The 22429-nt window shown below is 40.6% G+C and overlaps 1 protein-coding gene across 4 annotated transcripts in view; it reads left to right on the top strand.

Moving 5' to 3' along the window:
- CD226 (CD226 molecule) overlaps positions 1 to 22429 on the top strand; it is a 91841-nt gene that overhangs the window by 56888 nt on the left and 12524 nt on the right. For all 4 annotated transcript variants that reach the window (XM_025365452.1, XM_025365450.1, XM_025365451.1 and 1 more), the window contains one exon: positions 4082 to 4426. In XM_025365452.1, the coding sequence (XP_025221237.1) occupies positions 4165 to 4426 (262 nt within the window). In that variant the 5' untranslated portion in view covers positions 4082 to 4164. The remainder of the gene's footprint in view (positions 1 to 4081; positions 4427 to 22429) is intronic.

Raw genomic sequence — 22429 nt, 5'->3', positions numbered from 1 at the left:
CGCCCGGCTAGTTTTTTGTATTTTTAGTAGAGACGGGGTTTCACCATGTTAGCCAGGATGGTCTCGATCTCCTGACCTCGTGATCCACCCGCCTCGGCCTCCCAAAGTGCTGGGATTACAGGCTTGAGCCACCGCGCCCGGCCTAATAGTTACCTTTTTGCTTCTCTCCCTCCTACCACCCTTCACTCCCAAGTAGATCCCAGTGTCGGTTGTTTCCTTCTTTATGTTAATAAGTTCTTACCATTTAGCTCCCATTTAAAAGTGAAAACATGTGGTATTTGATTTTCAGTTCCTGCATTAGTGTGCTGAGGATAACAGCCTCCAGCTGCATCCATGTTCCCACAAAAGATAATATCTCATTCTTTTTTATGGCTGCATAGTATTCCATGATGAATATGTAACACATTTTCTTTATCCCATCTGTCATTGATGGACATTTAGGTTGATTCCAAGTCTTTGCTATTGTGATTAGTGCTGCAGTGGACATTCATATACATATGTGTCTTTATAGTGGGATGATTTATATTCCTCTGGGTATATGCCCAGGAATGGGATTGCTGGGACAAATGGTAGTTCTGCTTTTATCTCTTTGAGGAATTGCCATACTGCTTTCCACAATGGTTGAACTAATTTACACTCCCACCAACAGTGTGTAAGTGTTCCCTTCTCTCTGCAACCTCACCAGCATCTGTAATTTTTTGCCTTCTTAGTAATAGCCATTCTGACTGATATGAGATGGTGTCTCATTGTGGTTTTGGTTTGCCTTTCTCTAATGATGAGTGATATTGAGCTTTTTGTCATATGCTTGTTGGCCACGTATATGTCTTCTTTTGAGAAGTGTCTGTTCATGTCCTTTACCCACTTTTTAATGGGGTTGTTTTCCTCTTGTAAATTTGTTTAAATTCCTTATAGATGCTGGATATTAGACCTTTGTCAGATGTGTAGTTTGCAAATATTTCCTCCCATTCTTTAGGTTGGCAAATTTTTTATGCAAAAAATATTGATTGACTTCTCTACTTTATGCCAAGCATGGTCTACGTGCTAAGTACAGAGTAGTGTAAAAAGGTCTAGCTTTACAAAGGCTTGGGTTTATGAAGCTGATGGTAAAAGACTCAGGGTTTTGTGACGTTGGTGAGGGATTTTGCAGAGCTGCTCAAACTGCACGCAGAGCTGTTGACCAGTGGGGATGGTGAGGAGGACAGGTCAGCAGCCAGGGAGGTGCTGGTGGGCAGGGGCAGTGGCATGATGTGAAGATGTACCCAGAAATGTTTGGGGTACCCAGGGCATGAGCAGTGGTTGGAAAAGTGATGAAGCACTGAAATAATTTCCAAGGATGATTTGTGGTCAAGCCAGAGAAGCCACATAGAAAATAGAGAATATTTCATCATGATATCCTGCAACAAAAATCATGCAAAAACAACACAGTCTATTCATTGTTTATTCTAAGTATGAATACATAGCTACATATAAGTATAAACTGGTTTTCATTAGTTTTTTTTATTTTATTGGAATCAAACTTTTTTCTTCCCAATTAACTACGACATCTTGGTCTCTGTTTTATGTGAATCCACTTTCCAATTTCAAGTTCATCAGGATCCCAGGGTTCTCTTGTTTGTGTGGGCTCTTCCTGGCAGTTCTTTTCAAGGTCAGTTTGAGCTGCCTTCCACTGAGCTGTGTAGGAGGAGCCTGTGGTCTGAGAAGCCACAAGCAAAATCTGAGGCAAGGCAGGTTTGGCCAACCTCGTATAGGTCTTGATTTTCATCTAACACCAACCAATTACTCTGTTTGTCAGGAAAGGTTAATCAGGGGCTACTCTGAGCTTCTGAACCACCTGGCTCTAGGGTTGGGAACCGCTTCTTTCAGCTCTAGGCTGAGTCCATTGAGAGGCAGGTCTGGGTCCTCACATGGAGCCTCTGCTGTAACCTCCTTGCATTTTGCTCCCCAAAGACAGCTGCATCTCCTCTAGAATTCTCCCCATTGCTTCCTGCATTGTCCTTTGTGAAAATGCAGATACAGCTCTGAGAAGACCCCTGTTTCAACCCAAGTCAGCAGGTTCACAGGGGCCTGAGAGCGCGGTTATGGTTAGAGAAAGGAAGTTCGTGAGATTGGGCGGGGCGGCATCCAGAGAGGAGAAGAAGAAGAAAAACACAAAACAGTGTGCGTGTGAGTGCTGCGGACACGCATCCACACTGCCTTTTACTTCCCAGGGACCAGAAGGGCTCACGTGAAAGTTGATTTCTCCTTCTTTTTTTCATTTCTTTTATGTTCCTTCATTTCTCCATATAGCGTGCTAGCGTCTGATTTTATGTTGTCACTCATTTCTTTCTTTTCTCACATCTTCCTTTCCCTGTTTTAAATTTTCCTTTTATTTCTTTTAAGTTTTTATTTCCTTTTTTCCCTTTTCTTAATGAATTTTCTTCCTTTCCTTCTCTTTCTTCCCCTTTTCTTATGTTGCTTTATTACTTAGAGATGAAATGTTTTCCGGGTGCATATTATGTGGGTAAAGTGCTACCTTTGGTAAATGGGTGTACAGTGGAGAAAATTGGAGTGCTGTGGTTTTCTCTTTACAACATTTTGACACATGGAACCGCATGCTGAAGATGAGAAGCTACTTTTTGGTGCAGCTGAACTATCGTAGATGAACATGATATTCTAGTTCAATAGACAGCAAATCTGACTGCACTTTAGACTTGCTTTCATTCTCTCTTTTGAAATGTGACAGCTCTTTTTTGATTCTCTGTTTCCTTTCCTTCCTTTCTTTTTTCTTCCTCCCTCCTTTTTTCTTTTTCTCTCTTTTTTTCTCCTTCCCTCATTCCTTTCTCTCTTTCTCTGTTTCTTTATTCTTTTGTTTGTATGCCAAGACAATGGCGCCTGGGCCAGCCCGGAGTGAAACTGTCACGTTGTTGAAGTGACAGATGACTTTCCACTTTTTACATTTCTCCCTTGGTGCCAGAGAGCACTGTGACATCATTACTGCCCAGGCCTCCCTCTGTACTGAAACAGCAGGTCAGAATTTGTTGGCATTAGTGATGCTATCAGATGAAAGAAGGTGTTCATCGCTAATAAATAGATCCGCTTGTTACCTTGCTGGGTTGTCTTACATTTTGAGAAATAATTACCGCAGTTTATTCTTTAGATCACGTTCCCAAACTTTGTGGTCTCAAGACCCCTTTATGCTCTTTTAAAAATTATTGAAGGCCCTCAGGGAGTGTTTGTTTACATAGGTCATATCTGTCATGTTTACTGTATTAGAAATTAATCTTGAACAAAATTTAAGACATTTCAAGCACACATACCACTAGCTGGCGGAGCTTCTGGAAATATCTACTGTATACTTGTGATAGAACTGGAATGAAGAGGGGGAATTTCATCTTAGATATCACTAGGAAAATAGATTAGACCTTGTGTACCCCCTAAAGGGCCACAGAGATGCTGAGGGCCCCCAAACACACTCTCAGGACAACTGACTTAGATATTTGGTGACAATTACTGAGTACTTTGTGCTAGGAGTTCCAGAAATGGTGTCAGGAAGGTGGGAGAATACTGAGGGACTTTCATGGTATCAAGAATTGATACCACATGTGGGGCCCTACTCTACCCACATGTAAGACAAACTTGTATATCTGAAGAGCGAGATCATGTGTGTATTCAGTGAGAATGATTGGGTGTCTTTTTCATGACTGTCAAAATCTTAGCCAGAATGATTATAACCTGAACATTTGATACTCTAGGTCAGTGTCAGAGATGCCAGCCCAGCATTATTGCGTAACAGTCTCTTTGTCAAATTCAGCCTCTTGATATGATCAGTACCAAGAAAAGCACCAGGGGTTTTGGCTATGTTTCTCACTATATGGGTAACCGAGTAACACTTACAGAGCTATGTGTGAACAGTCATATCCTCTTTTCTATTTATCTCCCGGACTTAAAAAAAAAATGCTTTCTCTTATAAAAATGTGGTATAAATAGGTCATTCACAATGGAAGAAACTGTGTTAGGTAACGTCACCAGTCATTTTCATGATTAGGTTTGGGTGTCCCAAAATTTGACAACCTGGATCTAATCATTTACTTCTTCTTTTCAGATGGTTTTGAGGCAGCTGTGCCACCACATAGCCACATTGTCTCGGAACCTGGAAAAAATATCACACTCACCTGTCAGCCTCAGATGACGTGGCCTGTGCAGGAAGTGAGGTGGGAAAAGATCCAGCCCCGTCAGATCGACCTCTTAACTTACTGCGACTTGGTCCACGGCAGAAATTTCACCTCCAAGTTCCCACGACAAATAGTGAGCAACTGCAGCCACGGAAGCTGGAGCTTCATCGTCGTCCCCGATGTCATGGCCTCAGACTCGGGGCTTTACCGCTGCCACTTGCAGGCCAGTGCAGGAGAAAACGAAACCTTCGTGATGAGATTGACCGTAGCCGAGGGTGAGTAAGCCCCAGACGTCTTCCAGTGCCACACATGGAAAAAGCCAACCCTGTGGGCTGGTCTCTGTTTTTATTTATGGTAAACACGTTCATTGAATGTGCATATTCAACATTTTTTTAAATGGCTAAATAAGGTGAACTGGCCATTATTCTAGTATTTAGTATTTATTTATCCTGTGAATCCATCAATCTCAGATCCAGCGTTAAAATCTTTCCAATTTTCTTATCTGTCACCATCCTGAAACTTAAAAAGAAATCGGCAAAGGGCTGAAAAACATACGATATTGCCCACCTTCATGTTTCGGCTGTAGAACTCCTATCTTCCCAATCACGTGAACATTTTTGATGGTGGTGATAAGGTATTAGAATCCCCATGTACCCCAGCAATAACAAGACAGTGCTGGGTTGATATGGCTGAATCAGGGCTGCGTTGAGTGCAATTCAACAGGCGTTCAAGAATGCGGTTGCCAGTTTGCCAGACTGGAGCCTTTTTTTTCTCTCAGTTTTTTTCAGATGTGGATGCGGAAACAGACTGATGTTACATCTTAATATTACTAGGAAAATAGGTTTGACGTTGCCGATCCCTGAAAGGGACACAGGGATCCTCAGGGACCCCCAAACACACTCTAAGAACTACTGATTTCGATATTTGGCGACCATTACTGAGTATAATCTTTGTGCTGGTGAAATTGGCCTTTGGGGCTTCCACCTGAGCAGGCCTCCTCCAAGGCACCCCACTATTTGTATAGTAGGCATTTGTCTTTTTTGTCACAATGAAGCCCTGCATTGTGTTTCAGGACCTGCAACACCTAGATCCACTTTGCATGACTATGAGAAAAACTAATTTCTTTCACTTACAGAAGTGCTAATACAGAAAGGCCCATATAGAGGTCTGTGTAGAGGCCTGTGTTACAGTTGAGAGGGAGGAAGGCCCTCCCAGGCTCTCCCAGCTCTTCCCTGGGCCAGCTTCCTTCCTGTCAGGACAAGGAAGAGAAAATAATTTGTTTTTACCTTTTACTTTGTTCTCCCTTCTTCATTTCCTTCCTCCCTCCCTTCCCTTCCTCTCTTCCCTTCACCTTCCCCTCCCCTCCCCTCCCCTCCCCTCCTCTCCCCTCCTCTCCCCTCCCCTCCTCTCCCCTCCTCTCCCCTCCCCTCCTCTCCCCCTCTCTTCCTCACACCTCCCTCCCTCCCTCCCTCCCACCGACCCACCCACCCACCTGAGCAGGCCCCTTTCCAAGGCACTGCACTATTTGTATATTAGGCATTTGTCTCTTTTGTCACAATGAAGCCCTAAATTGTGTAAGATTCCGGCCCCCACAACACCTAGATCCACTTTGTATGATTGTGAGAAAAAGTGTTTTTTGTTTTTTCATTTACAGAAGTACAAATATAGAGGTCCATACAGAGTTCTGTGTAGAGGCCTGTATTACAGTTTCCTCCCTTTCTCCCTCCCTCTCTTCCATCTTTCCTGCCCTTCCTTCCTTCTTTCACTCTGTCCCCTTCCCTTTTCTTTTCTCCCTTCCCTCCTCCCTTCCACATGCTTTCAGCCAGTTCATTTACCTTTGACTTATGTTAGACTTGCAGAGCCAACGCTTGCCAGGCTTTGGCTGTCCCTTTATAGACTCTGCTCATATTGTAAACTGATACTTCTTCCTGTGCTGAAAACGAAGAAGAAAAGGTTTCGTATAAACAGAAGCCTCCACTATAGCTCTGTGTATAATAAAGAGAGCATTTTCAGGGGATAGTGTCTTTTCATACACAATCACCCTGGACCACATCAAGCCTCCCTTGTTCCTCTTAAAAGGGGTAGGAACTGTGGTGAGACATACATTGAACTTAGAATGTAATGAAAATGATGAGTGGTTGGTGAAATATTTGGGGGAGGAAGAATTAGCAGAGACTCCTCATTTTAAATGTTGACTCTGTTCCTTCAGACACAGACAAAAAATAGTTCTTACCTAAAAACCCCTTGCATTACGGAAGTATTTTTTTAAACTCTCAGGAAAAGGAAACAGTGAAAACAGAGACTGACCCTTTTTTTTAGAGACCAAGGCAAGAAAATGTTTTATTCAGAAAAATGTCATAAAGAATCATTTTCAAACACATATAAGATCTTGTCCATTATATGCTGAAAAAGTAATTGTAAACATCAAATTATAAAGAAAATGAAGGTAACAGATTTTTAGGAGATATGGTTATTTAACTCCTACTAATCAGTAAAAAATGTCATTCATCTGTCCAAAGATGACTAAGTTTCTTGCACAGAACTATTTCTTTGTATGTAAATTATAAACAGTGTCAAAATCTGCCAATGAAATGCAGATGACTAAATGTAATGGCCAGTATTGTTAGTGTCCATGTGTTTTGAACAGTTGCAAATGGCTTTTTGACATTCAGTTGACAGATTGAAAGAATGTCAACTGGACCTTGTATCCATTAGTCAAAAGTTATCATTGACAGAAGATGACAGCCATTGACTGTACTTTTCTGTTTAATTCCTTTTTTCAATTTTTATAAGTGAAAGATTGAATATAAAAACTTAGATGCAAAGCAAAACAGATCATTTGTGTTTTCTCTGGTGCAATTTGATTCTTTCAAGTCTTGAGGCTCTTTGGTCAAAAATCAATGAGATTAAAGCAGAGAGACAGATATAAGATGTGGAACAGATTTAATTTATTTCAACTGCCAAGGGAAAGGTGATTGTCACAGATTTTATAAATTGCTGTACATACTTTTGTTAGTTCTCAACAACTTCTTTTATAGCACATAGCATTGGATCTAAAAGAGAAATTTTTAGGACTCTTATATTCATACACACACAACACACACACACACACACCCCCTCACAGACACAACACACAGAGAGGGGCTCTTCCCCTGACTCCTACCTGCCTACATTCATCTTCAGACAAGTACCAGCTCACTCAACAGAGGACCTCTGCCAACCAGCAGGTCAGGTATCCAGGCCTTGATTGGTTTTGAACAGAGGAGAAAATAGCAGAAGCAAGAACTGAACTCAAATTTACCATCGACTTTCTTTGCTGAATGAAAAGAAATAGGTTTCTCTTGTCCTTTGCACTTATGACCTGAAAAGTAGAATGAAATAGTTCCAGACTGACTTTCCTGAATTTGAAACTTGCAGGGACCAAAGGGCAAGGAAAGTGGGGCGGGGGGAGCGCAGGGGAATGTATGTTTATTGACAGCCACTACAGTTATTTTTGTCCCTTAATATCCTCCGGATTTTCATCTGTCGTAAGAGAAGTATTTTAGGTGCCACTAAAATAATTTGTCAAATCTTTTAATGTTAGCTAAATGATGTGTAGACTACTATTGTTTAAACTGACCTTATTGATTATAAAAAGAATGAAGACAAAAGAAATAAAATCAGCTCTTGCAGAAAGTTGCTGGAGGAGGCTAATATTGAACAAACTTCTGTTTGCCATTGATAAGTATAATTATTCATGTCCTTGTACAGTCGTCTTCCACCAATGAGACCAGTCAGGTGGGACCATCAAGGTTCAAATGAGGCATTGATGATTAGAGCTGAGAAACGAGGTGAAACAGGTTATGAAGAGTAACCCCAAATATGCAGGAGGAATGGGGAGATGGTGCATGGGAGACTGTAGTCAAATGACTAGGTTGGTACGGAGAGTCTAATTTATATATTAATATAGAACTAGGTAGGCTAAATTCAGTGATGACACTGAAAACCTTCATCTCATATAATTGTCTAGCAAAGCCACCATTAGTTCTTGAGCAAAGATGGCAACACAATAATCAAGAAAGAATAAGTTGCTTTATAATTTTCAGTGTGCAAGTCTTTAACATTTTTGGTTAAGTTTATTCCTAAGTACTTTATTCTTTTTATTGTTACTGGGAATGGGATTTTTTAAAAATTCCTTTTTTGGACAGTTTGTTGTTTGTGTACATGTATACAGAAACCTGACTGATTTGTTTTGTTTTGTTTTTTTTGAGATGGAGTCTCGCTCTGTCGCCCAGGCTGGAGTGCAGTGGCATGATCTTGGCTCACTGCCGAGATCTCGGCTCTGCCTTTCGGGTTCACACCATTCTCCTGCCTCAGCCTCCCGAGTAGCTGGGGCTACAGGCTTCTGCCACCACGCCCGGCTAATTTTTTGTATTTTTAGTAGAGACAGGGTTTCACCAGGTTAGCCAGGATAGTCTGGATCTCCTGACCTCATGATCCACCCGCCTCGGCCTCTCAAAGTGCTGAGATTACAGGCGTCAGCCACTGCAACTGGCCCTGATTTTTACATGTTGAGTTTGTGTCCTGCCTCTTAATTCATTTATTAGGTTTTTTGTGGCATTGTTAGGGTTTTATGCATATAAGATTATGTCATCTGCAAACAGAGATAATATTACTTCTTCCTTTCTGATTTGATGCCTTTGTTTTCTTTTTCTTGTTTAATGGCTCTGATGAAGACTTCTTGTATTATGTTGAGCAGAGGTGTTGAAAGTGGCCACCTTGGTCTTGTTCCTGATCTTAGAGCAAAAGTTCTCAGTTTTACATGACTCAGTATGATGTTAGCTGTGGGCTTTTCACAGATGGCCTTTATTGTGTTGGGGTAAATTCCTTCTGTACCTAATTTGTTGAGAGTTTTTATCACACAAAGATGTTGAATTTGTCAAATGCTTTCTATGCTCTATTGTAATGATCATGTGGCCTTTTTATATCATTTTGTTAATGCGGTGTATTACATTGATTGATTTACGTATGTTGAACCATCTTGGCATCCCAGGATAAATCGGACTTGATTAGAATATACAATCCATTTAATGTGATGGTGAATTGAGTTTGCTAGTATTTTGTTGAGGATTTTTTCATCTGTGTTCATTAGGGATGCCAGGCCAGCCTGTAGGTGTTTTTTATTATTTTTTTATTTTTTATTTTTGTGGTGTCTTTATCTGGTTTTGGTATTAGGGTGATGCTGGTCTCATAAATTGAGTTTAGAACTGTCTCTTTTTTTTTTTCCCCCAAGAGAATGAAATCATTTATTGATTACACGTGATAATGTAGAACTGTTTCTAAACCCAGGATTGGCATTAATTCCTAGAAAGTTTGGTAGAATTCATCTGTGGAGACCCCGGTCCTGGCATCCGTGATAGATCATGGGCCCCCGATCCACCTAGGCTGGGCACAAAGGTGTGCTACACAGGGGAGAGAGATTCTGTCAGCATGATTTGAATCTCAGTTTGTGCTTTCCACTGCCTCAAAACACTCACACTTTCCTACTTTCTCCTTTTTCTAACCGACCGATGAAGTTTCCACCACATTTACTTTCTTTCCTATAGAGTTTCAGCCAGGTCTCAATGTCTTCATGTTTTTTCCACATCAGACCAAACTGCTTCCCCGTCATTGAAATATTAAGCATCTTGAATTTCTCAAACTTTTGTAGTCTGAAAATTGCTACCCTCAAGTGGCTTAATAACTGCATCTATTGGTATTTATCTATTTATTTTTTGAGACTGGGTTATGAGACTGGCTAATTTTTGTATTTTTGGTATTTTGTATTTTTGGGTTTCAAGGACGGTCCTGGGCTCAAGAAATCCCCCTGCCTCAGCCTCCTAAAGTGCTGGGATTGGTAGTGTGAACTACCATGCCTGGCCTGCATCTATCTGTAATGTTCCAAACTCTTGTTATCAGAAATTAATTGAGATTAAGGATTATGGCATATCCTTAAAGTTGTCAAGGCATCTTTTCAGAATATGCCCAGTAAGTGTTCTTGACTGATTATGTTAATGTTTCTATTCATTCTAGTAGGGTCTGTGTCCATTTTAATTTTAAGCTTTCTACCTCTTTTCTTTCCAGATTTTTTTTCTTCAACATTTAACCTTTCAGGTTTACTGATTGTTGATCAAAGACACTGACCTTTCAAAAGATCAACTGCAATGTTTGGAGAAAAAAACTTTCATGAACTCTTGTTTACATATCTAACTTTCAGATGGGGCTATTTACTTTTTTAACTTTCATTTTCTTCTTTTGAATTTTTAGTATAAGTGGCACATAATTGCTGGTCATCTGAATAGAAGAATGGGATTAGTAAATTAAGATTACAAAGTATTCACTAGGAAATCATAGTGCCAAAGCTAAGAGAATCTTCCTAGATATTTCTTCTGGGAAGATGTGAGGTATAAGATTGACAAGGAGGAAGGATGGCGGAATAGAGTGCTGTAAGTCATAAATACATCCTATGTAGATGACACATCTTATTTATACAGATTATAAATCTTGCCTGTAGATGCCTTGGGGAAGGTTGCTGACTTCGAGACTCTGTGCCCCTGAGTTGGATTATAACATTATTGAAGAAAGGAAATAAATTTTGCTTATTTTCTTGGCCTTTTATTTCTGTCAAAAACCAACCAGTTTGCTCCCAGTCCATTTGGATTCCAGAAGAGTTTCAGGTTGTAGACAAGACAGTTTTGTTTTGTTTTGTTTTTTTTAAAGATTCCATTAATCCAGAAACTTCTGTCCCACTCCTATGAATTTAGAATGGATATGAAGCTTGTAGACATGAGGACTGTCTGAGCTGGTGTGCACTGGGCTGACAGATACGTCCCTTTCCATGACATTGTGTGGTGAACCTCAGCCTTTTATTATCTTTACCTACATGGAAAGTAAAATGTCCATGACAGTTAATTTATATCATGGAGCCACACGACCAGAATCCCAGAGCACCGTGTCACTGCTCACAAGCTAAAATAGCCTCTACTGAAACAGATCAACCACAATTTTCAGCCCAATTTAGTTTTCTCAGTGAAACTGGGTATCCAGATGAAACATAGTTTCCAGCATCACAAGTGAGTTGATTACTCAATCATGGCTATTATGTCGTTGCATCTTTACTTTATCATTACCTCTGCCCAGATCATTTTTTAAATGATATATTGCATTCAAAAAAATGCAACCGGTCAGTTAATTTATTTTGTAAGCCCTACTATTAATCTGTTCATTTTTTGAACACACAAAAACCTAGAATGTTTGCCTGCAGTCATTTTTGATACATACTATATTTGTATAGATAAGTAAGATATTGAACTGAATAATAGTGATAAGTTATTGTCAGAGGGAATGAAACTCTGAAAGGTCACACGCTGAATTTATTTGGTGATGCTATTATATGAAGAACATTGTTGACTGTATATTGCTACCTCATGTACATAAAGCAAGTTCTAACAGAACGCCACTATAAACTGCAAGTTTGTAAGCCTGTAATCCCAGCACTTTGGGAGGCCGAGACGGGTGGATCACGAGGTCAGGAGATCGAGACCATCCTGGCTAACACAGTGAAACCCCGTCTCTACTAAAAAATACAAAAAACTAGCCGGGCGAGGTGGCGGGCGCCTGTAGTCCCAGCTACTCGGGAGGCTGAGGCAGGAGAATGGCGTGAACCCGGGAGGCGGAGCTTGCAGTAAGCTGAGATCCGGCCACTGCACTCTAGCCTGGGCGACAGAGCGAGACTCTGTCTCAAAAAAAAAAAAAAAACCAGCTTGTAATTGACTTTCAACAAATCGATACTGAGCATTAACGGTAACCAGCTTGTATTTGACTTTCAACAAATCGATACTGAGCATTAACGGTTTCCAACTTGGATTTGTAATTCCTCATCATTCCTTNCAGTTGATCCTAGGAACTGCTGTTCTACAGGTGGACCTTTATCCTCGGATTGAATTTTCAACTCTTTCTATAAAGTTTTTCTCTACCTGGGAATGTAGACTACAAGTAGAGATTCAAATTTAGACAAATGTACTGATTTTCTTCCCACTTAAAATTCACACATGGTGCTTTGGGAGGCTGAGGCAGCAGAATCCCTTGAGCTCAAGAATCAGTGGCTATAGTGAGCTATGACTGCACCATTGCACTGCAGCCTGGGCAACAGAGCCAAACCTGTCTCAAAAAAAAAAAAAAAAAAAAAAAGGTAAAAAATAGTCAATGCATGGCCACCTTTATTTGAGACTTTCAAATGACTCTGACTGTGAAATAACCATTTATACTTTATTGTCACATATGGAATTTACATTCTAAAACCACCTGGGAATTGTGAACAGCTTGAGGTTGTCCCTTAGAGGCTTGTTAAAAACTGAACATAAATGATTGTGCAAAGATTTCTCCAAAGGCAAGTAGAAAATTACTTAAAATGTAAAAAAAGTTCTTATAAGATTAATAGTATTTCATCCTTAATAGAAATTCTGATTTAAGTATTACAACTCAATTAATCAGTTGATCACTTTGAACTTCATCTGAAGTATTTCAAACATTACTGACAAGGCTCCTGATAAATATTCAAAGGCGATGTACTAGGTTTGTGGAGGACTATGTTGTTTAAGAGGACGGAAAATGAAGAATAAACACAGATCTGTCCTAAGTAGAGGCATATCTTTGAACCCCAATTTGTATCTTTAAGTTATTATTTATACTAAAATGATTCAGGGCTTTTAAAAATGCATTTATTCAACAGAGGAATATAAGTTTTTTTGGTACAACTTTTATAAAACAAATATTTTGCAATCTTCATTGAGCACTCTCAAATTCATTTCCAGGATTAATTCAATGTTTTTAACTTTGGTAGAACTCAAAGGTAGGCCATGGTGTTCACAATCCTTTAGATACGAGTGGCAGTTTAATTAATTAACTCTCAGGGAGAGATTCTTTCACAAGTATCAAGTTGAAATGCTAATACTCTCAGTTGGATTGGTGGAAAGTGAAAATGGCCTTAGCTATGTTGGACAGTGAGTGAAACAAAAAAAAACCTTATTGTGATGATGATGGACACGGGCAAAATAAAAAGTAGATGTTGAGTTGAGAAGATTTCATTAACAAAGGGTGGGGTATTTTCTGTGGGATGTAATGTGTAAATGAACCCAATGGAAGGAAGTGTATACATAAAAATATGGGCTCACCAAGTACCTGATGTCATTGTATCTTCAGGTTTTCACATCTTATGGGGAGCATTAGCATTGATTATTCACTCTTTTAATTTTTGTGTGTGTGTATGTATGTGTGTGTAGGTGTATGAACTGAGATATCTATGAATATTTGGAGGAGTAACAAGTTTATTTTTCAACCTGCCATATGGTAAACACTCAACAAATACACATGATTGTATGGGTAATTTTATAACCACACTTACCATATGCACATATGCCAAATCCCAAATATTTTAATCCAAACAAATCATTTTGCTTTTATATTGACTATTTTCTCTTCCTGATCCAGCAAATAAAGTTATCAGTTTTGAAATCTAATATGTAATTCCTTTTTAAATTATTAGCTCTTTTTTAAAAAGAGAGATGAGATGGGTAATTAAACTCTAGAGCATAAAGCGGCAGAAAATTATTCCTAGAGTTATTATTTCTTATAGCCAGGCACAGGCTTTCATGTTTTGTAGAGCACTTAGTGAATTTTTTTCATAAAATGGTTTAAAATTGAATAGTCTATTTGGAGGTAAATATTCAGCCTAAGGCTTGCTGAATTTCGTATTCTAAAAAGGTATCACCTTTAGATACAGGTCTTTGTAAATGCTATATAGTTTGCATTTTCAAATTTCCTTTTTTTAAAAAATTATTTTTATTTTATTTTTATTTTTTTGAGACAGGGTCTCATTCTGCTGCCCAGGCTGGCGGCGTGAGCTTGGCTCACTGCAACCTTCTCCTCCCGGGTTCAAGCGATTCTTCTGCCTCAGCCTGCCGAGCAGCTGGGATTATAGGCACCTGCCACCATGCCCAGCTAATTTTTGTATTTTTAGTAGAGACGGAGTTTCATCACATTGGTCAGGCTGGTCTCGAACTCCTGACCTCAGGTGATCCGCCCACCTCAGCCTCCCAAAGTGCTGGGATTGCAGACTTGAGCCACCGCACCTGGTCACATTCTGAAGTTTTCTAAGGACCCAAAGAAAAAGTTATAGGTAGCTGTTCTAAAAATTACGTGTCACAGGGCTTTGTCTTGGCCGCTATATGATAAACACACATACCATGTCTCTATGTGTTCCAGTGGCTGTTCTGAGAATTTCCTCGTAATTACTGATTCACTTGTCACAGCAGCCTGACTGCCCACATTTGACGTCTGTGGAGAGCGAGGCGTGGAGAGTTGACGAGACTTATCTCAGGCTTGGTAGCTAATAAGCAGAGGGGCAGGAATTCAGATCCAGGGTGACTGGCTTCAGAGTTCCTATTCGTGGCCCCAGCACTACTTTTCTGCTCAAAGTGGAAGAGAAAAACTACTCGCATCAGGAGACTCGTCACAGCAGAAGCTGGTGACAGTGGAGCTGCAGAGCGTCCTTCTTCAAGACGTTTATACAAGTGATAGGTTTCAGGCTGAACCAACGTCTAGAGCAAGTTTAGGCAAAGAAGTGGGAGGGGGATGTGTGGTCTCCCACTATTTTATTTCAGCTCAGGGTCCTTTGGCCGACTCCAGTGCTATGGGCGGAAGTTCTCCTCTACCTTCCTGTCTTCCTTCCAGGGGCTTGTGCACATCATGGAGTCACAGTGAGGCAGGCTGTTCACACAATGCCATGAGGGACAGGCACAATCAGGTAGCAGGTGTGACGGCCTGGAGCGGAGGTGCTGATTGCTGGTGAAGTCAAATCCACACCAGGAACAGATTAGGGGAACTTGAGGAGTAGCCTCTGGGCAAAGGAGACCTGGTGATGGCTCAGGTCTCACAGGCACAGCTTCTGGCCACTGCACAGCACCTGTCCTCACGGTCTCACCACATCCACCCACTGGACTCCTCCTGTGTGGTAAAGCCCACTCCCTTGAACTTTCCAGGAATCTGCTGAAAGTTCCCAAGCACACCCTTCCTTCCTCCTTCTGAGGCTTCTCTGTTCTTCTCTTCCTCTCAAATCCTGCTCTCTTCTCTTGTACTCAGACCGTAATGGCTTCTTGAAACCAGAGCTGGAGTAATCAGAATACTAGTCCCTCCTTCCTTAGCGACAGTGAGGGCTTCACCTCTAAAATCTTCCCCCCGAAAACAAAAGTTTCTTTTCCATATTAAAACATTCCGAACACATATGTTCTCTCATGTTTATGTAGTTTATATTGTACAGCTAAATGCATCATGTATTTAAATGGCATGGTATGCCTATTGTGTGTCTTGTTGCAACCTGCAGACACCAGGCTGTTCATCTTGATTTCACTACAGCATTTGGAAGATTTCCTGTTTCCTGAGGATAGGCATAATGGTAACACTGTAATGTAGCGTTATACCTGATTAAACAACAGTAATAATAAAAATGTGCTGGAGAAATATAATTAGAAACAAAATCTCCTCCCTACCCAGAAAACTGCTCCACAAAGGTAGAAAACAAATTAATTTTGTCATTGAATAAGCACCAAATCAGAATGTGATGCACGTTACAGGCAACCTCCTAAGAGACTGCAAAGACAAAGAAATCTCACTCTCTCATACAGCCAGGTAGATACAACCCATTACACACATGCCCTAAAGATGAATGATAACTAGTCTTCGAGGAAGAAGGCTTGTCAAACATTTGTCACACATGCTTCATCCTAGATTCAACTGGTAATTGGGGGTGACTGTATGTGTTAGCTAACAATTGGCTTTATCCAAAGAAAAAACAGACTTCTCACATCTTTATGACAGGAGGTACTTTTGCACCTTGAGTGAGGTGCCTGTGGTAGTCAGTGTTCTACCCTCTCAGAGATCGGGAGGTGAGGGTGCTGTCTTCCTTGATGGTTACATTTCAAAGGGATGGCTCCCAGGTCCTTGAGAAAGACATTTCTCCATCAAAAGCTGACGAGAGACTTATCTGGCTGTTAAAAAGATGTGTGTATCTTTCAAAGAGACAGAGACAGAACTGCCAATTACAAGTTTTCTGAAGTCAACACCCTAAGAAAGGAGGGAGGAGAAATGCACAGGCAGGCTGGGGCTCAGCTGCCGGAGCTCCCCTGGAAGGTGCTTCCTAGAGTAGAGCGGTGCTTCTCCACGCCATTCTGTGGAACACCGACATCAGGATCATCCGGTGTGCTTGCTGAAAGACATGGATTCCTGGGACTCGTTCCCAGGCCTAGGAATCAGGGTGATATGCCACAAGGCTCCATGTGGTCATTTGTATTGTTTTGTTTTAGAGACAGGGGCTTGCTCTGTCATCCAGGCCTAGGACTACAGTCCTTTGGCCGGCCTGAAAGGTTGGCTCTCTGTGGGCATGAGGGAACTTGGATTTTTGGAGGCTTTCCACCATTCTCTAACTGATAGGGTGGCTTATTCTGTCTAAACTCTTTATACAATCCATGTGGTTTATGCTAAACACCTGCCTTTCTTCGGGGATATCAGCCAGTCCTTCTGACTTTGCTCAGGCAGCTTATCCCTTTGCTGATTTGCTTCAGATCCTTCTGCTGTCATAAACCTGAGCTGTGGGCGTGGCTGCAGGCTTAGTGCTGTGTGTCCTTCCAGCAAATCCCAGATCCTGGGGAGGGGGCAGCCTGAACACATTTGTGAAATAGCATGTTGGTTGCCTTTTAATTTTGATGGCTCATTTTAAGATGATATTTCTATTATATTGTTATAAGAACATATGCATTCTCATACTCGTTTTATTTGAAACACAGTTTACATACGCAATTGGCCTTATTTCTGTGGGCAATAAGTAATGAGATATTTTATATACATGAATCTTCAAAGTTTAGTAACGCTTATTCCTTTTATGTATCAAGTTTTAAAATTATCATTTTTAGATGGAGAGAATTAGAAGCTGGATAGCATATTTCTTTGCCTTGCTAAACAGAGGATAATAGATATAACCATCGTGTGGCTGTCCTGGTGTCCGCTGAGCACCCAGTCTTGTACTTTGCTCTATGTGGTGGGCTATAATGAGGAACAAGATGGTTCATCCCCACTTTAAATTACCTTGTGCCATTATACTCTTGTACGTTTGTTTGAATTTGGTCTCCTCACTCACTACAAAGCATCACCTGCCTCATTTGTTTCCCTCAATATTCCATAGTCTATTGTTTTTGCCATTTTTCTAGTGTTTTATTGTGATAAAAACCTGTTTTAAAGTAAAATAACTTCTGTTATAACAGGAAGCCAGATTCCCAAGAGACACTTTCTGAGCCAAAGGTGACAGTATCTACATGAAAGTCTCACTGCTATGCTTATCCGAGCAGAGAACTTGTTGCATCTCCTTCATTTTCTTTTTTATGGACTTGGTATTTAATTTCCAATTCCTGATTTCAATCAAGACATGTTCACAGACATGAATACAAGAGCACTAGAAATAAGACTACACAGAAACAGTCTTGGCTCGGCTTTGACTCGGAGTCAAGTGTCCATAGTAATCCCTCGGAACCAGGCGTGGCTCCTGCTTGTAATCCCAACGCTTTGGGAGGCCAAGGCAGGAGGGTTGCTTGAGGTCTAGAGTTCAACAACAGCCTGAGCAACATAGCGAGATCTTGTCTTTACAAAAAATTAAAAAAAATATATTAGCTGGGCGTGGTGGCATGTGCCTGTGGTCCCAGCTACTTGGGAGGCTCAGGCAGGAGGATTACTTAGAATCCAGGCCTGCTACATGAACTCTTTTCTGCACACTAATTCACTAAGACAGTGAGCAAGATATGTGTGACTCTTGACAGTCTGACCTTTGACGCATCTGTAGTCTCCCTTAAATAATGTCTTCATAAAAATTGAGGTAAATGTGCAAGAAGTATAAGACTTAGAAATATTTGGGTAAAAATATGAGACATCTAATACAAAAGAGTCAGCCGTAACATTTTTCTCAATAAATGTGTCAATTTAATGTTCCTATCTCTTTGTTCTCATGTGCTGACTTAAATACCCTTGCCATTCATCAGTCACTGTAGAGAACTTATGGCCCACAGTACTGAATGATGCTACATTCTGGTGCCAGAAAAAGTAGCTAATGTAAAGTAAAGTAGCTAATGTAGTAGTCATTCTATATTGTGTAGGTAAAATGTACACACAAGCTATCTTAGGGCATAAAGATGTCAACTGACATAGAGCTTTTGTCATGCGCGTCCGTGGGAAGAGACCACCAAACAGGCTTTGTGTGAGCAACATGGCTGTTTATTTCACCTGGGCGCAGGCGGGCTGAGTCCGAAAAGAGAGTCAGCGAAGGGAGATAAGGGTGGGGCCATTTTATAGGATTTGGGTAGGTAAAGGAAAATTACAGTCAAAGGGGGGTTGTTCTCTGGCGGGCAGGAGTGGGGGTCACAAGGTGCTCAGTGGGGGAGCTTTTTGAGCCAGGATGAGCCAGGAAAAGGAATTTCACAAGATAATATCATCGCTTAAGGCAAGGACCGGCCATTTTCACTTCTTTTGTGGTGGAATGTCATCCGTTAAGGCGAGGCAGGGCATTTGCACTTCTTTTGTGATTCTTCAGTTACTTCAGGCCATCTGGGCATATCCGTGCAAGTCCCAGGGGATGCGATGGCTTGGCTTGGGTTCAGAGGCCTGACACCTTTATAGTGTTTAAACTATTTGGGACAAGTATTTTCAATATAAAGAAAGTTTCCCAGCTGATATACAAATTTTGCTATCATTAGCCATCAAGAGAGGCAAATTGAGGCAAAATTTGTACATTAGGTGGGAAACTTGCTTCCCTCGTTGGTTTGCTCTATAATGACAGGAAAATCATTTAGATTCTCTGGGCCATATATTTCTTAGTTAAAACCTGGTAATACTTTTGTTTTGAGGAAGAGTAGTTGCTATTTACTAAGAAGGATTTGACGTTGAAGCCATGGCCCTTTAATTCTGTGAAAATAATTTACACTCCAGGACTTTCTTGCTATAAAACAGGGAAAGGTTTCTGAAATACGGAGTATAAAACTGATTTATCTGGACAAAGAAAGTTGACCTTTGAAAACCTGGAATAATATTACCATACCAACATCCACGTGATGCATATTTCAGGCATACAGGAAAGTTCAACACACTTTGGGCTGCTGTTATTTCCGGTGGTCTGCCAAGGCCAACAGTTCTTGTGTAGACGTTTATCAACAGTACCTGTGCCTTTCCCCAGGAAGGGAGTCTAGCTGCAGGAGAAAGCATGCTCTGCTGTGCGCGACTACTTCAATGTGACATCTCAACATGAAAAAAATAGAAACAAGTTATCTGTTTAACCCTCATTTGCAGTGTGTCTACATAAAATATAAATGCATATATAATATGCACGATTAATAACTTAAATTGTTTGGCGCTTAAAATGTTGAAAGCACCTCTACATGCTTGATTTAAATCTCATAGCTACCCTTGTGGTTAATTTTATCATCACTATGCAGTTGCCAAAAAAACTGTTTGAAACATGAAGTGTCCTATGTGAGGTCTTCCAGGGAAAATAATTAGAAGACAGGACTAGGCCCCAAGGCTTTTCTTCTTAATCTCTGTGTTTTCAGTAAACCAGTGTCTAAAGAGGGACAAACGCTGAATATTTGTCTACATTATATAGAAAGTCAAAACTTGGAATGACCTAATAATGCAGAATCTATCAGATCACCCACATCCGCTCTGTGTGAACTCACTCACTATGTATGGTCCATCTGTACACAAAACAAGGTCTAATATTTCAGTTTCTTTTTTTAAAAATCTAAAAAAATTAAATCAATGTTATTTTTAGTTGACAATATTTGTGTATATTTTTGGGGTACACTGTGATATTTTGATATGTGTGTACAATGTGGGGTGATTAAATCAAGCCAATTAACATATCCATCACCTCATTTACCTATGATTTCTATGGTGACACATTTGAAATTTACTCTCGTTTATTTTTAAGTATACATTGTTATTCACTATAGTCACTCTGCTGTATGATAAATCTCAAAACTTGTCTAGGCACGGTGGCTCACACCTGTAATTCCAGCACTTTGGGAGGCCGAGGCGGGTGGATCACTTGAGGTCAGGAGTTCGAGACCAGCCTGGCCAACATGGTGAAACCCTATCGCTACTAAAATACAAAAATTAGCTGGGCGTCGTGGCGGGTGCCTGCAGTGCCAGCTACTGAGGCTGAGGCAGGAAAATTGCTTGAACCCGGGAGGCAGAGGATGCAGCGAGCCGAGATTGTGCTACCGCACTCCAATCTGGGTGACGGAGCGAGACTCTGTCTCAGGAAAAAAAAAAAAAAAAAACAAAAAAAACTTAAAACTTATTCCCTTTGTATATCTGAAATTTTGTACTCTTTGACCAACAGCTCGCATTATCCCCCTCCCCATCCTCCTGTACAGCCTCTGGTATCCATCATTCTACTTTCTACTTCTAAGATATTAATTTTTTTAGGTTCTATATTTAAGTGAGATTATGTTGTATTTGTTGTCTTTCAACAGTATGCAACGGTTCTCTGTCTTCTCCATACCCTTGCCAACTCTCTTTCTTCCCCTTCCTTCCTTCCTTTTTCTCTCTCTCTCTTTTCTTTCTCTTTCCTTACTTCCTTTCTCTTTCCCCTCCCTCCCTCCCTTCCTTCCTTCTTTCCTCCCTTTTCTTCTCCTTTCCTTTCTTCTCTCTATCCTTTCTTTTTCTTTCTTTCCTTTCTTTCCTTTTTCTTTTTCTGAAACAAAAGTTCTCACATATTTATTACTGAACCTACCTACTAGTGCAGAGCATATAAACAAAGATAAAAAACATATTTCCAATAAAACATGTTTGACTCTCCAGACAGTGGTGACATTTACAGCTCGATATGGCGACATGATCGTGACCTTGACATGGCGTAAACCTGCGTGCCATCTCACGTGCAATTCTGTATAAACCTGGCTTGGTTCTTCTTCAGTGGCTCCATTTTGGACCTGTACCTGGTTTTATTACCAGCTTTCATCTGAGTCCACTGGGGAACGGGATGATTTTGCTTTTGTTTCTTGGCCAGGAATTGCTTGACCCCGAAAGTCTTGTGAGAAGACATGGCGAGGAATGGAGTCAACCACACACACCATGATGGCAGAGAAAACCACTTGTTATCTTTCATCTTTTTGAGAAAAGCTTCGGGTGTGAGGTGGTCTCTCATTGCGGTTTTAATTTGCATTTTCCAGCATAATGCTGGATGTTGGAGAGTCGGGATCTGTGGGTTTTCCCTGGCGTGTTCTTTGGCCCAGTTATTTAGGTTCTAAGTGACTTGATTTCTTCACTCCCTAACTCCACCCCAGCCCTAATAGAGCATAAGCTATAGACTTTAATGGCCGCTCTTGCCTGCCGAACTCTGAGGGAAGGGACTGGCAATATTTCTATCATGAGCCTTTTCCAAGAGTTTATAACTCAGCCATAAATACTTGTCATTGCCAGAAACGTAGCCTAGAGGGTCACAATCCTGGAGTAAATTATTCATGTATATATTTCACTGACTTGCTTTAAATTGTTTTAACTGTATTTATCTTTTGTGATGGAAGGAAAAATAATGGTTTTATGGTTCAAGACACTTTTGTCCTCCTATGAATCAACACAGCATTGAGATATAAGTGAAAAAAGTTAGCAGAGAAATGGCTTCTGGAAATAATTCTTCTTTTTTAAGGAGAAGGGCTTCAGGGCTAACATTACTCAATCTGAGATCTATTAGCAAAACTTAAAAAAGTAAATGTTTCTATGAACTATTGATTAACTCCTGAAGCATCCGTACCCGTTTGCTTTTGCTTTTTATTTTCCCCAGCCATACAGGGCCCAGCAAGGTGCAAGTTTACCCCAGCCTTGTTCTAAGCTGGTGGTCATTCATGTGGAAGCTGCAAGCAGGGCAGGGAGTGGAGTGAGAAGCCATGTCGGCTACAGCCTGGGCCACTTTAGATTGAAATGTCTCTGGATTGAATCTCTACCTGACCCCGTGCTTTATTTCACCTTTATTGCTTAAGAAAAAATCCTTTTTTCCAAACTATTTTTAAATTGTCTAGGAGTTTTCAAAACAATATATGTTCCACTAAATCAGGTATTGTGGTATTAGGATATGCAGATCTGTAAGTTTTCATCCACAGGTCCTGGCTCAAAACTCCCATGGTCCTTGTTATAGTGTTGGGACACTTCAGGCCTCAGGAAACAAA

Source organism: Theropithecus gelada, chromosome 18, assembly GCF_003255815.1.
Source record: "Theropithecus gelada isolate Dixy chromosome 18, Tgel_1.0, whole genome shotgun sequence".
Lineage (NCBI taxonomy): Eukaryota > Metazoa > Chordata > Mammalia > Primates > Cercopithecidae > Theropithecus > Theropithecus gelada.
This window is presented reverse-complemented; position numbering and strand designations above follow the sequence as displayed.